Raw genomic sequence first — 14,344 nt, 5'->3', positions numbered from 1 at the left:
AAGGGGTGTGGCTTCTGTAGAGGGTGCTATTCACCAGATTTTTGAAGAATACATTCCTTGGCCCAGCAGTTCCATTATTAAGAATTTATTCCACGTATATAACCAGACCTGTGCAAAAAGGCCTACAGACCAGATTATTAATGGTGGTATTGTTTGCAGTAGCAAAAATAGGGGCCTGGACCATAGAAAAAGGTCTGAAAGGAGACAATTAAAGCTTAACCTTGAGGTGTGGAATGGTGAGGGCGGAGGGTGGTGCTCAGTTTTAATCGAACATTAGAATCATCTGGGGAGCTTTTAAAGTTCTAATACCCAGACCAAGTAAATCAGAATCACTGGAGGCAGAGCCAGGACATAATAATTTTTAAAGTTCTCCAGGTGACTCCATTGTGCGACTAAGATTAAAAACCCACCAATTTATACATTTTACTTTATCTCCATTTGTTGTTTCAGGTTTTTTTTTTTTTTTTAAGAAATGTATTTTATGACTTAAAAGAAGTTTTAAACACATGAATAAATGTGATACATTTTTGGAAAATGCCATTTAAAAATAAACTTTATTACATAAAGATTAAACCTCTGAGATGAGGAGATTCACACAAGATTAAATGCCTTTTCCCAGTGATGCTGAAATAGTGTGGTATGCTGAACATGTCTTCTAGAGTCTTTCTGATGAGGTTGCTTCAAAAAAAGAATGAAAGCTATTTTGAATGTTAAGAGTTAAAACACTTTGCTCATCTATTGGTCTAGAGACTCCTTTTAGGAAATCATATATGAAATAATATATTTGCATGCTTGGAAACAAACTCAAACTCCATTTTGACTTGAACTTTATAACCTCTTCTACCCATCATGTATTCTTGATGTGTTTGTCTAGAAATTATCCAGTGAACTTTGGCCCAAAGCAAGGCCCACTGTTGAAGGAGGATCTCATTCATAAAAGTCATGGGTTATTCAAACAAAGCCTCAGTTATAAATGTTAAGGCCCAATAATTTTTTTTTTTGGCCAGATCATAGGCATTTACAAAACTAGACTGTGTCATTGGACCGAGCACTTAGGTCAGATACTAGCTTTGTAAGATGTCTAATGGAACGATGCTCTTGAGTAAAACAGTTGACATCAAAAGCAGGAAGGCTGAAGAGAGAAGAGGGTACTTTTAGCTGCCCTGGGAAGAGAGAATAATGATTTGGAGTTAATGAGGGAGAAAAACCGTGTCCAGTAGAGTGCTGCTCACCCCAGTGGGCGCTCGGCAAATGTCGTTGGTAATGGTGGGTATATGGAAACCAAAATGCCGACCCACGAGGAAGTGGACACTATCTCATCTAAATGTTAATTGTACCACTTATTTTTGAAAAACAGTCGTCTTCAGGAGAAAAAAGGCTATGTGTCTAGCCCTCAGACTATAAATCCTAAGTAGAAAATATTTTCTGAACTCTATATTAGGATGGGGAAAAGACAGTTGTTTAACTGTAGGATGAAGCACAAAAAATAAAGCAGTAGATGCCCAGATTAAAAAGTTTAAAAAAAAAAATCTGCTTGCTTTTTTAGTTTGCTTAGTCATGTTTTCGACACATCAGGAGGGTTTACTGTTTAAAGGAATCGCCTTTGCTGATTTTTGTCTGATAAATTCTCTGAAAGTAGAAGACACGTGTCATTCAGCTGCTGCTTAATCACTGTTAAATTCAGCAGAATTTATAGTAGAAAAGCCAGCAGGGTGGTAAACGATTCTGATCTCTCTGTCTCTCTGGTTATAGATTTTTCTGAGTTAACATTGAACAGTAGCCTGGAAGAAAGAATATTCTTTACTAACATGGTCACCTGCAGCCAGGTGCATTTCAAGTGACGTGTGCTGCTGGGGTCCACTCTAAGGTAGTATATTAATTTTTTGTTCTCTCCTAATACTTTGTAATATATTAAGTACCTTATGTTTTCGTTCTTTCTACAACGTAAATGCTGATTTAATACATTTGGAATATGGATTATTAGTAATCACATAAAAGGCTTACCAGGTGTTACTGAGCAGTGCAAGTCTTTAATTTCCTTTCTACCTTCTGTAGTCACCTAACAGTTTAATCCTAAAACCGGAGAAATGAAAAAAAAACTTTTTTAAGTAGTAATGTCTTTGCATTTGAAATCTGTATCTATAGTAGAAAGAGAGTTTGGTTTCAGTACCATTGTTGGAAGAGAAAAACCCTAAGTAGGCATGTTGATTTGACATTGAAAGCGAAGTTTTGTTAAAAACAACTGTAACCCCCACCAGCTGTAGGACTGAGCCCCAGTTGTAAACACCCTTTTTAAACTGTTTGATCTGAGGTAGTATTAACCAAAAGAATTAATGGAATAGCATTTTCTACTATCTTACTGTTTTTGTGTTTCAGAAACAGCATTAAATAGTCAGATAACGAATAAAATGCCTAACATCATTCTTTCTTAAGCTGTGTTTTGTACCCAAATAAATGGTTATTAATTTTAGCATTTTAGCATAGTTAAGAATAAAATGGACCTTTTAAAAAAACCTAGTTACAGAGAAGATTCATAAATTAAATGTATAATATTTCTTTGAGGTATTTCAGTGAGTAAAGGAAATTAATTTAGCATTAGAAAATTTCTCTTAGAAAAGCATACGTGCTCATTTGCTTGGCACCCACCTAATGCTTTTTCCTGGTTGCCTAATAGGAAAGGATTGTTATCTATGATTGACTGTCTCTTGTTTGTAGGGCAGTGCTGATGTGGCAATCATTTTTCTTTAAAATAGTATTTGGGGAGATTTTAAAATGAAACATCCAAATCACACAGCAGTTTGTACGCTATGGTCCCCTTTTGCAAAAGGAAAATAGGTGCATAACATACAGCAAAATATTAACATTGACTTTGAGAGGGCTGAGATTACAGGTGGTTTTTATTTCATTTGTGCTTATTTTTATTTTCTAATTCTTAAATCCCAGCACAAGCCCTCCTCCCCCCGCCAAAAAAAAAAAAAAAAAAAAGGTAATTATCACAGAACCTGAAAACAGAGATGCATGTAAAGCTTCAGAGCAGAGAAAGGAGCAAGAGTCTGAAGGTGCCCTGTGAGGGATGCAGCCGCCGGACGGGGGAGCCTGTCTCAGCTCAGGCTCCGCAGCAGGAGCATCAGGAGAACCGCAGCGATCAGAATGCAGAGGGTACAGACCGTGGGGACCACGATCTCCGTCATGATCTGCATGTAACTCAGCAGGGGCTCTGCGGAGGGGAGAGAACGGCATGGCGGGTGAGAACGCGGCCATCGTGGCTTCCTCCTGAAAGCTTCCCCAGTCTGGGAAAGCTCGGAAAGGGGCATCGTCATATTTTCTAATTATTCTTATTTGCCGTCAGAGAACCCGGTGAATTAAGTGGATAAAGGATACTTAAATTGGATTCCTCCATAGGTACAGAAATTAAAGTCTGCATGTGTGTTAATGCTTGTGCTTACTCAGAATATTAGCATCCATGTTCCACAGTTCCTGTAACTCTCACTGCGGGGACTGATGAAAGAAAATTCCTTGGGAAACACCTGCAGCCTTTCAAAGATGTTAGTGAGCATCTTAAGAGGTACAGGGATTTCTATGTTGACATTTTTTATGGTAGGTCTTAACATAGCTAAATAATCTTAAAGAGTTATAAGCATATTTTGTGGACATTTATGTAATACCTGCTTTTATTTTATTTTTTAAATACTACGTAAATTTTAATCATGCACATACAATGCAAAAATATTTCCCTTTAATAAGCATTGTGAATATCTTACTTAACGGGAAGTAACAAAAATGTTTAACAGTGCAGCAGATAAATTTTTCGCATTTATTTTTTAGATCATCTACTTCTTCAAAACCTTCACATATTCTTGACGTGCTTTCAAAACCAGATCTTGACTTAGACTTGACTCGTCCGTAGATCCAAGAGAAAGTCTGTAGGATTCAGAGTGAAGTTCAGTAGTAGCTTCTTTGACATCTCAGCTATATTATTTTCCAGCTTCTGCATCCTGAACAAGTAGTCGCCCGTGCTAGCTGAAGGGTTGGAAAAAATCCTTTTGGGCTCTAAGCTATTATTAAAATTTTCAGCAGAAGGTGGCCCGTCAACAGGCCTTGTAGGAACAGTGCCAAGAAAAGAGCTCTTGTGCTGTTTCTCCATCTGAAGTTCAGTGTTCATCTCTGCCAGCCTCTCGTTAGCCGAGTTTCGTTGACTTGCCAATTGCATTCTGTTTCCTAGCTCTTCCAGGTGCAGTTGTCTGTATTTTTCTAATTCTTTTTTGTTAGAATTGAACTGCAGAGGTTTACTTCTGGAGAGTTCAGATTCCAGATATTTAATTTTGTGTTCCATTTTTGACTTCCTGTTGAAGCATTTTTATTCTCTCACGTTTTCTTGAGGTGGTGCTTGTGCCTGTAAAAACTGGCTGATTCCTTTCCATTTTTCTACTACACCCTGTCTTGCTCGCTCTTCAGTCTCCCGTTTGTCCTGCTGCACTTGACTGCGTTCCACGGTATTCATTTCTAGGTGACGTTTGAGGTTCATTACTTCTTCCAACTTCTTTTTCTCCTCCTCTAGTTTTTCACATTTGTTTTGCACCTCTTGCTTAGATAATAACTCCTTTAGAAGAAGTTGAGTTTCTGCATTCAGATGGAGAAATACTGAAGATGTAGAGTCCAGTTTTGCTGTAAGATCAGCATTTTGATTTGCAGTTTGATGTAATTTCCTCTCTAAATCCTGTGTCTCATTTTCTAAAGGAGTCTGATGATGCGCTGTCACCTCCAGGGAGGCCTTCGACATGGGCTGTTTCTTTCGGGTGTCAGTCAGTCCTTGCTGAAGCTGTCTCACACAGGCCTGGTTCGGTTTATGCCTTAAGCTCTTCAGTTCGAATTCTAGTGCTCGGACTTGCTGTTTCAGGTGAACTTGTTCATATTATTGTTTGTCTTTTCTTTTTAAATCATCCTTAGTTTTTTCATATAATATATCAGCAATTTTTTTTCTTTTCTGTTTCTTGTTTTAATGTGAATCTCACACTGCAGAGCTCTCGTTCCCACTCCACATTTTGACATTCTGTGAATTCATTTCTCATTTCCAACAGGTCTTTTTGTAGCCTGTTAACCTTATCTTCCATTTTTAAAAATTTTTCTTCTAAGTAGTTCACAGTTGATTTCTTTAGGTTCTGTTAATCTTCTGAATAAATGAACTGCATCCTGAATTTTCAATAAGCTAACAGTCTTTACACTCCAGGCCAAGTTGTTTGATTAGCAACAGGGTATTCTTATACGTCGAGTAAAGCAACTCGCGATCCTCGGAAGCTGTTTCCGGTGACAGTTAAGTCGTCAAGGTCATCCACAGAACTAATCTGCTCTTTGACCTTGTCCTTTTTACTAGATGTTTTCTTTTGAAGACCTGCCACGACCTTGATCTCCTTCACTTAAACTGCTGTTGTCATTCATGTGTAGGAGACCACCAGCCACTGAGGCAGTCTTCTCAAATACACGTGAAGTCACAGATGCTTTTAATGTCCGTTTTCCACTTTCCTTCTTCTTTACTTCCTTCATATGCAGGCTATCAGAATCTCCTTTCTGCAGAGCAGGAAACTGCTGGTCATCAGTTTTTCCCCTCTTCCTCTGCTGAGTTAATCCTTTATCATAACTGCATCACACATGGTTTCTGATCCTTTCAGTTCACTACTTTTGTTCCTGTTCTCTTCTACTTCAACCAGATTTTTGGTGTCTTTGTCTTCCGAAGAGGGCGATGTTCTTTCTGTCGCAGTTGGGCAGGTGCTCTGGTTGGCTGGGTGGGTCCGTAGATGTGAGTCTTGGTGTATTTGTGGGAGAGGGTGAGCTACAAGCATCCTTTTACTCCGCCATCTTGCTTCCTTATTGTCTGTAATACCTGCTTTTAGGTTTTGTGCCAGACACGCCTCGGTTACCGACACAGGTAAGGCCCAGGTCTCACTCTCGTGGAGCTCATGGGCTCAACAGTAAATTCTACATCATGTCTTTCCATTAAACTTAGTTTAGTTTAATGGAACATGCATCTTTAATATTGCTTGGTTTTTTAGGTTGGTGGGGGAACAGTGGTATAATGGCCTATAAAAAGAGATGCATTGGTAGGACTTGGTCCGGCATTTTCCGCCTCTGATATCACATTAAAGATGAATTTGTTAAAACAGGAAGTGTATTTCTTTGATTGGCCTTCTATAGCGAGAAAGACAAAATCCAAAGAAACAAATGATGCGCGTTGGCATTTCTTGATGCGTGGTTACAGACTGGTCATTCTGTTCCTCTGAGCTTTTTAGATCCTGTTGCATAAGAAATGCCTTCTGTGAGAGCAGGGACCTTGTTTTGTTTATTGCTGTGTCGCCAGGGCTTAAAACACCCCTGAGCTAAACAGTGACTGCTTAATAATTACTTGTGGGATGAATGAATGTAATATATGGCGGGTTCTTTGATTTTCCTTTGTTCCATTTGGTATAATGGTTGAATTTCCCCCTCCTTCCAACAAAGCCCGCTTTGTATAACACAAGGGTAGATTTATAAAGTTACAGTATGATTCAGAAAGGATCAAACTAGAGTAGATAAAATACTTCTTTTTCATAGTAAATTTTTAAAAAATATTTTAAATGCTGATACCAATTTGACATTGCTTGAAAGTAAAGGTGAAAAAAAAATCCATTTCTAAGCATGTGGTTTTGGAAGATTGACTTAAGGTAGGTCCACATTTTGAGGTTTTGGTAATGCCATTATATATGATTACACGGTTTAATTATCAAAGGGAAGAATCAGACTCACCTGCCGCCAGCATCTGGTTGTTGATAGAGCAGATTTCCAAGGCTTTGAGGTACCAACTTTCCACCTAATTAAAAACCCACTTGATAAGTAAAGTTGTCCTAGTTTTACACTGTTTAAAATCTTTTTGGGAAGGATATGGGGTAAGACACATTTTTTAATCTACTTGTAGTTTAAATGAGTTACTATTTATTGAACACCTATCTGCATCATTGTGAGGGAGCCCAAGAGCACTCTTTATTCTTGAGCTTGTGACCTAGTGATTTCCTAGTCATGCAGAACTACTCAACGCCTGACAGCTATCAGTCACTGCTTCTACTTACAGTCCCACTAGGCTCACCCCGAAAAAATGCTGATAAACAAGTGAGGGTTTTTTTAAATAATTTTTTTAAAGACACTCTAAATTACAACTTATATTCCCTGCCTAATGTGAGGCACCTGCTGTTAGGTGCAGCAACAGAAAATAGAGAATAGAGAGCTGGGAGAAAAAACCTGTAGGTTATTAAAAATGGGAGGTCTATTTTTAATCTCATTTTGGAACCAGTGCATCTGTATGGCTGTGCCATTTGGTGGGGAAAGAGGTGAAAATTACGTTATATACTTGATTTACTTTTCCTGTATGTTGGAGAATAGGGAGCATTTGTTTGTAACATTAACATAGTTAACATTTAACTACCCCTAGACTGCCCTTCATGCTCTGTGTGCTAGAATTGCATTTTAAGGTGTCTGTACCCCACTCTAAGCAAATAAGCAGAGAGGTGGTGAGAGCTGGGGAGAGTCAAAGGGCTGTGGGGTGCTTGCCAAACTTGGCACACCCCAGCTGCCTGGCTCTTCTAAAATCTAGGATGAGTAACATCAATAACCATTCCTACCTCTCTCGGATTGGGAAAGCCATTGGCAGCGATCAACTTCTTGTAATATTCAACCGAAGCCTTTGGATAGCGTGGCTTATTTCTTTTGTTGAAATCCACATAGTAGAATCCGTATCTGTCCGAGTATCCTCTCTCCCATTCAAACTTGTCCAACAGAGACCAGGAAGTATACCCTTTTATGTTAGCACCGTCTTTGATAGCTGTAAAGACATTGAATTCCATTTTTAAGATATTTTACTTACTTGGAAAACTAATATTGTGAAGGTACTTTTTCCTTTATGTCTTCATCTATGAGTTTCAGTCAGTCCGAGTTAAATAGATACGTGAAGACCGTCTTGGTCTGTGTCTCACCTTTTAGCATTTCATTTACGTATCCTTTGAGGTACTGAATTCTCCACTCATCGCATAATTGGGTGCAGTGTAATTTTTGAGACGCTCCGTTTTCTGTCACGTAGATGGGAGGATTGCCGTACTGAGTCTGAAAGGAATCACGGGGACACATATTGAAAGCCTGCTGTGTTCTCATTGGGTGTGTTTATGTTTAGTAGATGCCAGTTAACCTGTTTATTTAGAGATGAATGTAGGCAGGAGGCAAGTTTGGATGAAAGGATATATTTCTTGACAAAGTATCATTTTAGAGGAAATAAACTTCAAGTCTTGTTCTTTCCCACACATTCCATTACAGGTGAGAAGGGCAGCGAAATAACCGAGTATGAGATTAGAATTGTAGCTGAAGTTACTAGGCATTACTAGTCTTTCTTTAAGACTTATCTCTGGTAGCTTCTGAGGTATGAGTAACTGGGTTTTTTATTTAAAATGTAAGCATCTGAGCTTAAGCTGTAAAACCATCAATTCAGGTCAAAAATGTCCTTTAGCTTAATGAGATAATCACCTGAGCAAAGTTGAGGAGCCTCCTAAATCCCCATGGCACTGAAAATAGCCACTTAGATCCCAGATCGGGCCAGTTTGGGTCAACCAGCTCCACTAAGTCACGATCGGTCTGGTAGCTGGGCCCCTGGCGGGAGGGGTAGTTCCTTTCCGTGATGTACCGAGTCGTGAAATGACCTAGTCCCAGGAAGTCAGATGTGCCTTTAATGTAGCTCTTTTCCTGGAGGGAGAACACCGGTAACCTCGGCGTATCCAGGCCTTGCTCCGCACTCTTTCTTCCTAATGAGAGAGGAAAACAGTTTAACCAAGTTCGATCTTCTCGCAGTCATTCTGCTGTCATGTACCATGATGGTACTGGTATGTTGACATAAAAGCTGTGACCCACGTCCTGGACTTTGGGATTCATCTACGTGGAAAGTATAACCTTGGCCTTTCAAACTAGAATTTTGACAACAATGAATACTATCCAAAAATTTTTAAGTTTATATTGCTTAAAAGTAATATTTACTAACTCTTTTAAAAAAATTTTTTTTAACCATTTTGGCTTTTTTCCTTACTTTTCTTTTCTTTTTCCATTTTGGTTTCTCTTTTTATTCTTTTTTCATTTTGATTTCTTTTTTTTTCCTTTTATTTTTTTCATTTTGGTTTCTCTTTTTTTATTTTTTTTTCATTTTGGTACAGAGATTACTCAGTAAGTTGTGTATGGACAGTTGTGTAGCTATCTGGGAAAAAAAAAAGTGTAGAGTTGGATTTCTAGGTTGTTCCTTATATCAAAAATTGGTCATTTTGCTTGCGTCCAGGAAGGGAACTGGGGAGAGACACGGTCACATTCATGTCTTGTAGCCTAAGCTGGTACAACCTCTGTGTTGGGCAATGTTGTCCTATCTTTCAAAATTGTAAAAGTGTATGTCCTTTCACTGACCAGCTCTTAATCTGCTTATCCTACACTGTACTCTCTCATGTAAGTGGATATATATACCAGGATCTTCGTTAAGGGTCAGTAGCAAAAGATGGAGAACATAAGGTCTGTCAGGAGAGACTGGTTACTTAAATGATGGAGTATGCATCCATAGTACACTGCAGCCGTTAGAGCAAAGGAGGCAGTGCTTCACACAGCAGAATGGAAAAGTGCCAAGAGAGATGTTCAAGTGAAACAAGGATGCAGAGCATCTTGGATATATGTCCAAGTACATGCACACACGCGTGCACAGACGCCCACACGCACACACACACGCACACACACACAAGCCGCCTCTGGAAGTGGCTTCCTTGTGGGGAGGGCAGGAGCAGTGGGGAGGGGAGGGAGGGGAGCGTGACTGTTCACTCTTTTTGTGCTTTAAAAAATCTGAAACACATCCTTGTATAATCTATGCAAAAAAGCTTAAAATAAACGTATAAAGAAAAGTACCGTTTTATGAGTTGATCTAAAATACAGCCATAAAACGTTTCCAAAGAGACTGTTGGTTTAGATTAAATGAGTGAAAAGATTGTACTATTAAATCCCTTGAAAAAATTAGCACGTTATTACTTTCAGTTACATTTAAACTCGAGAAAAACCACAGGAATTGTCACTGGAGAGTCTAACACAATAGTCACTCACCACATGTGGCTATTGGAATATGGTTAGTGTGAATGCATCTTTAACTCAGTCACACTGATGGATTGAGTTTTTTAATTCTGTCTAATTTGAATTTAAATTGACACAAATGGCTACGGGCTATCACACTGAACAGCACAGATACAGAACATTTCCATTATCACCAAAAGTTTCTGTTGGATAGCGCTGGTCTAGAATTACCTTTCTTCATACATCTGTTGTGAATGAAAGGATGCTTCTGAGATGCCTGGAAGTAATTTGTGAATGAGATTTCAGGCAGAATGTTTTCATTACTAAAGAAAATATTAACTGTTTCATTTGTCAATTATACTCAATAAACCTGAGGGGGGGAAGAAAAAACAAAACTACTTATAGGATCTTTCTTTCCACATTGTACCGGGGGAAAACTGAGCCCTGTTCCCACTTGAATTATTGCAGAGTTGGAGTCAGTGGGGTCTGGAATTATTGGCTTTAAGCCCAAGAACTGTTCTGTGATAAATAATTAGTTTGGCGTTTTAGTACAACGCTGGTGTGGTGCCTGCAATAGGGATCCCACGAGAGTACATGTACCCTGTGAAGGATGAGGTGTGTCTACAGGAACATTCTCAAGATTTTGAATTTTGAAGGCTTTGAAGAGGAAATCATTCTCAAGATTTTGAGTGTGTGTGTGTGTTTATGTACAGATGTGTCACACAACTGGTTATTGTCAACAGATTTTTTAGAGGTTATTTTGTCTAATCCCTTCCTCTCAGGTGATAAGACAGACGCAAAGAGGTGAAGCACTTTGCCCAGAATCACTCACTGGTTAGCGGCAGAGTTGGAATTAGAACTTTCTGCCTCCTATCCCAGATAAGTTTGATCAATTGTGCTTGAGAAATGGAAATTTTTGAAATGTTGATTCAAACGTTCTGTCTTAGTCTAATCTAATCTAAAATAGCCTTGATGTGCGAGATTATAACCTATTTCAATGTCATCCTTGTCTCTTTTTGTTAAGGGGTTGTGGGCTGATATCTCAAAGTCACACAATTATTTGTGTGGATTCCTGTGACCAGACACTGCTGGTCTACCCAGGAGTCCCATGCCTGTCTTCTTCCAGGCCCTCTTCCTCACCCTCTTCCAAAGGGCCACATCCTTTATGGGAGTCTTGGCCCCTCCCCAGCCTCTGAGGCCCTAGTCCTGGTGGCCTAGGGCACCTTAGAGCATGTGACAATTCCATCCCTTGAAGTACAAAGGGAAGTCAGCTGGGAGTAGAAGCTGTTTCCTGGGAATATTTTCCTTGTTCTTAAAAATGAGATACAGTGCTATTCCCTTGTTTCTGCTTTAGGGTGTTGATGTGTAAAAATGTGATGCCTGGAGCAGCTGCAGCCATCTTGTGGCCACAGGGAGTGGCTGATAGGCTAGCTAAAAGTGGTAGAGTGGAAAGATGGAATGAGTCTGGGTTCTCAAAGACATCCCTGAGGGCTGGATTAACTAGCCCTGGACCACCTTTTCCTGGATTTCAAGTGAGATGATAAATCCCCTACTTTTCAAGCCATTTTATTTGGAGTTTTCTGTTATGTGGCGGTTAAAAGCATCCAAATTAATACAGCCTTGTGAGCTCTGTCTTTATTCTCTTCTCTGACACTGTGGAAACCAGAGTTTGGAAAGTATTTCTCAGGTGACAGAAAGAACCAGCAATAGAACTGACCTCACCCATGACTGTCTTTGACTTCTCACTTCTATTTCACTGCAGTTGGATGGAGTAGAGTGGAGGGTTAGGGCGAGGAGGAGACAGGACAATGGAATACAAGAGAGCAGCCCAGGGAAATGCTAATTCTTTCCCCTCCGCTGGTTTCTGAAATTCTCAATTTCCAGGTCTAGGAATGTGTTTGGGTGTCCCCTGCCCTCCCAGTTCGAATAACCAGTTCTCAGTTCTTTAGGGGCTGGGTTGTTCCTTGACTGCTTCACCCAAACCAACCTAGTGTGTTCTTCCAACCCCTTGCCTTTTGGTCATTTCGTTTGAGCTCAATACTGTTGCTGCGGTATCTGGATGTGGCTCACCGATACGGTCCTTCATGACTTGGGGGTAGTCACCGGCGTAAATGGGGTTGGCAAACCAGCCCAGGCAGAACTGTAGGTACCGCTCGGCAGCCTCTATGTCCTTGGGGTTGCTCATGTCCACAGGTTCGCCCCAGTCGCAGTTTAATGAGATCCCCACCAGACCTGATAAGAGAAAGGAAAGGGGGTGGCAGGCAGGAGTGACCTTGCTCCTCCGGTCGCTTGCCTGTCCCCAGCGCACGCGGCGGCAGAGCTCACCTTGCTGCCTGCTGCGCCATGTGCTGTTGTAGGCGTGCCAGGCTTGGGCGTGGGCCTGGAAGAGGAAGGAGCCATGCAAGGTGCCTGCCTCGTCCACTTCTCTCCCCCCGTGCAACCCGAGCTGACCTGTCTCTCCCTCCTAACTCTAGAGACCCAGTTTAAGTCCTATCCTTTTCGTGAATCCAGCCTTGATTAACCTGATCCATAGTCTCCCTTCCTCTGACCTCCCTTTTCTTTGTACCATGGAGGAAACAGGATCTAAATCTGGCATAAACACGTGCACCACGGCTTTGTGTTATTTATCGTTTCTAAGGTTTTTGCAAACATGTCTTGTTTTGTTCCTGGTTGTCCTCAGTGGCACCCAGGCAGTGCACTCACCATAGGTGCTTGCGAAGTTAGGAAAAGACCAAGCACCTGGAACAGTCTTGAGAAACGGACTGTCTTCTCTCCATATTCCTGCCCAGTCACCCACTGATGTCCACGGTTTAAGAAATCCCAAGCCAAACAGTCAAGAAATGAGAACGTTCTCTTGCTGACATGAATTTGAGGGTCTGGTATATCCCCAGTGGTCTCCTGCCTGCCCGCTTGATCAGATCGTTCACCTTCTGTTGAGAGTCCAGGAGGGCCAGCCGATCATGCCTCGCTTCCTGTTCCCCAGTCGTCATCGCCCGGACCCTCACATGTGTCCTGGAGGCTGACCCAATTCCCTCGCCCGCTTCTCCAGCCTTTCTGATGGGCTTGGAGCTCAGCTTTGGCATCTCCCCTCCATGTCGTCCTCACTCTCCTGCCCTCACTGAGCCCGGCTGCCCCTACAGACCACCTCCACTGCAGCTCTTTCCACCAGATGCCACTTTTTCCCGCACATCCCACATACCTCGGGGGCAGCGTCTGCCTTGCTCTTTGTCGTACTTTCAAACGATTTCTCCTTCTTCCTTCAAAACCCGCAGGTCCTTTGAAGCCCATGCTATCAGACAAGCGCTCCCAATCTCTCCCTACTGCTGTCTCTCACCAACCTCCCGTCACTTTCGCTCACTCCTTGGAGACTGGAACCCCCGAGGTCACCGTCATCCCTCCCGCTTCCTCCAGTCCCCATTCCTCACAGGACAGTTTGGACCTGGAGGTGACAAGTTTCCACATGCGTGTGCTCCAGCCCCTTGGCTAGATTGCAAGCTCTAGGGAGCAGTGACTGTGTCACCCGGGCCACAGTGTGCAGGAGAGCCCTGACGGCAGGACATGCCCCATCTGTCCTCACAGAAGGGAAGGGGATGCTGTAAGATGCTGTGAAGCTGCTGAGGTGTGAGGTGGCGGAGGACTGAGCTCAGGCTCAGGCTGAGCTGCCACGGGGGCTCGCCCTCCACCTGGAGCCCAGCCTTCACTCCCGGAAGGGCCCACCTCACCTTAATGATGTGGTGTGCCGCCTTGTAGAGGCCAGTGCCACGGAGCTTCAGGCCTGGCGCATGGTGGCCCGTCTCGTAGCCTTTCTCTGCCACTGTCTGCAGAGATGGCAAGTGGGGGACCACAGGACCCGTGAGAAGTGACCAGGCAGCCTCCTGGCCAGAAAGTGGGTTTCCCACCTGGAGGGGGCCCTGCTTACCCGGGGATCACTGAAAGTGACCCAGTGCTTCACCCGGTCCCCAAAGGCCTCAAAGCACAGGTTGGCGTAGTCACTGAAGTAGGTGGCCATGCTCACGTTCTGCCACCCACCGTACCTGACCTGGAGCAGCTGCAAAGAGGAGGAGAGAGAGAAGCGGGTGCCCTGAGGGCCCATCTCCAGAAAAGACTTTGGGAGCTGACTGGCCAAGTTTAGGGGAGAAGCATGGGGGATTACAGCTGCAGAGGATGTTTAGGGGAAAGAGGGGCAAAGATGCGGGGTCTTGGGCATTAAGACTCGATGGTGGTGGCGATGAACCGTGAGACA

General features: G+C 42.2%; 2 protein-coding genes across 3 annotated transcripts in view; one reads left to right on the top strand and one right to left on the bottom strand.

Moving 5' to 3' along the window:
* The window catches only part of ZWILCH (zwilch kinetochore protein), a 37,874-nt gene extending 31,719 nt beyond the window's left edge, over positions 1-6,155 (top strand). For both annotated transcript variants that reach the window (XM_010955568.3, XM_045516945.2), the window contains 2 exons: positions 1,753-1,867; positions 2,944-6,155. In XM_010955568.3, coding sequence (XP_010953870.1) covers positions 1,753-1,841 — 89 coding nt within the window. In that variant the 3' untranslated portion in view covers positions 1,842-1,867; positions 2,944-6,155. The remainder of the gene's footprint in view (positions 1-1,752; positions 1,868-2,943) is intronic.
* On the bottom strand, positions 3,102-14,125 carry LCTL (lactase like). Its single transcript, XM_010955559.3, has 9 exons — positions 14,021-14,125; positions 13,824-13,919; positions 12,427-12,481; positions 12,172-12,333; positions 8,539-8,813; positions 7,998-8,124; positions 7,647-7,846; positions 6,778-6,841; positions 3,102-3,217 (listed from the first exon to the last, which is right to left on the bottom strand). Exons 1-9 carry the CDS (start codon positions 14,108-14,110, stop codon positions 3,102-3,104), a joined length of 1,185 nt encoding a protein of 394 aa, XP_010953861.2. The 5' UTR covers positions 14,111-14,125.
* Positions 14,126-14,344: the final 219 nt, after the last annotated feature.

The sequence above is a fragment of the Camelus bactrianus genome, chromosome 6, assembly GCF_048773025.1.
Source record: "Camelus bactrianus isolate YW-2024 breed Bactrian camel chromosome 6, ASM4877302v1, whole genome shotgun sequence".
NCBI classification, from domain to species: domain Eukaryota; kingdom Metazoa; phylum Chordata; class Mammalia; order Artiodactyla; family Camelidae; genus Camelus; species Camelus bactrianus.
This window is presented reverse-complemented; position numbering and strand designations above follow the sequence as displayed.

Excerpts from the sequence above, each read along its gene's own strand:
- LCTL (XM_010955559.3), bottom strand. The coding sequence starts at position 14,110 with ATGGCCACCTACTTCAGTGACTACGCCAACCTGTGCTTTGAGGCCTTT. Across the intron at positions 8,125-8,538 it reads GGCTCCTCAACTTTGCTCAG|ACTCAGTACGGCAATCCTCC; the intron begins GTGATTATCTCA and ends GATTCCTTTCAG. Across the intron at positions 6,842-7,646 it reads GCTTTCCCAATCCGAGAGAG|GTGGAAAGTTGGTACCTCAA; the intron begins GTAGGAATGGTT and ends GTTTTTAATTAG.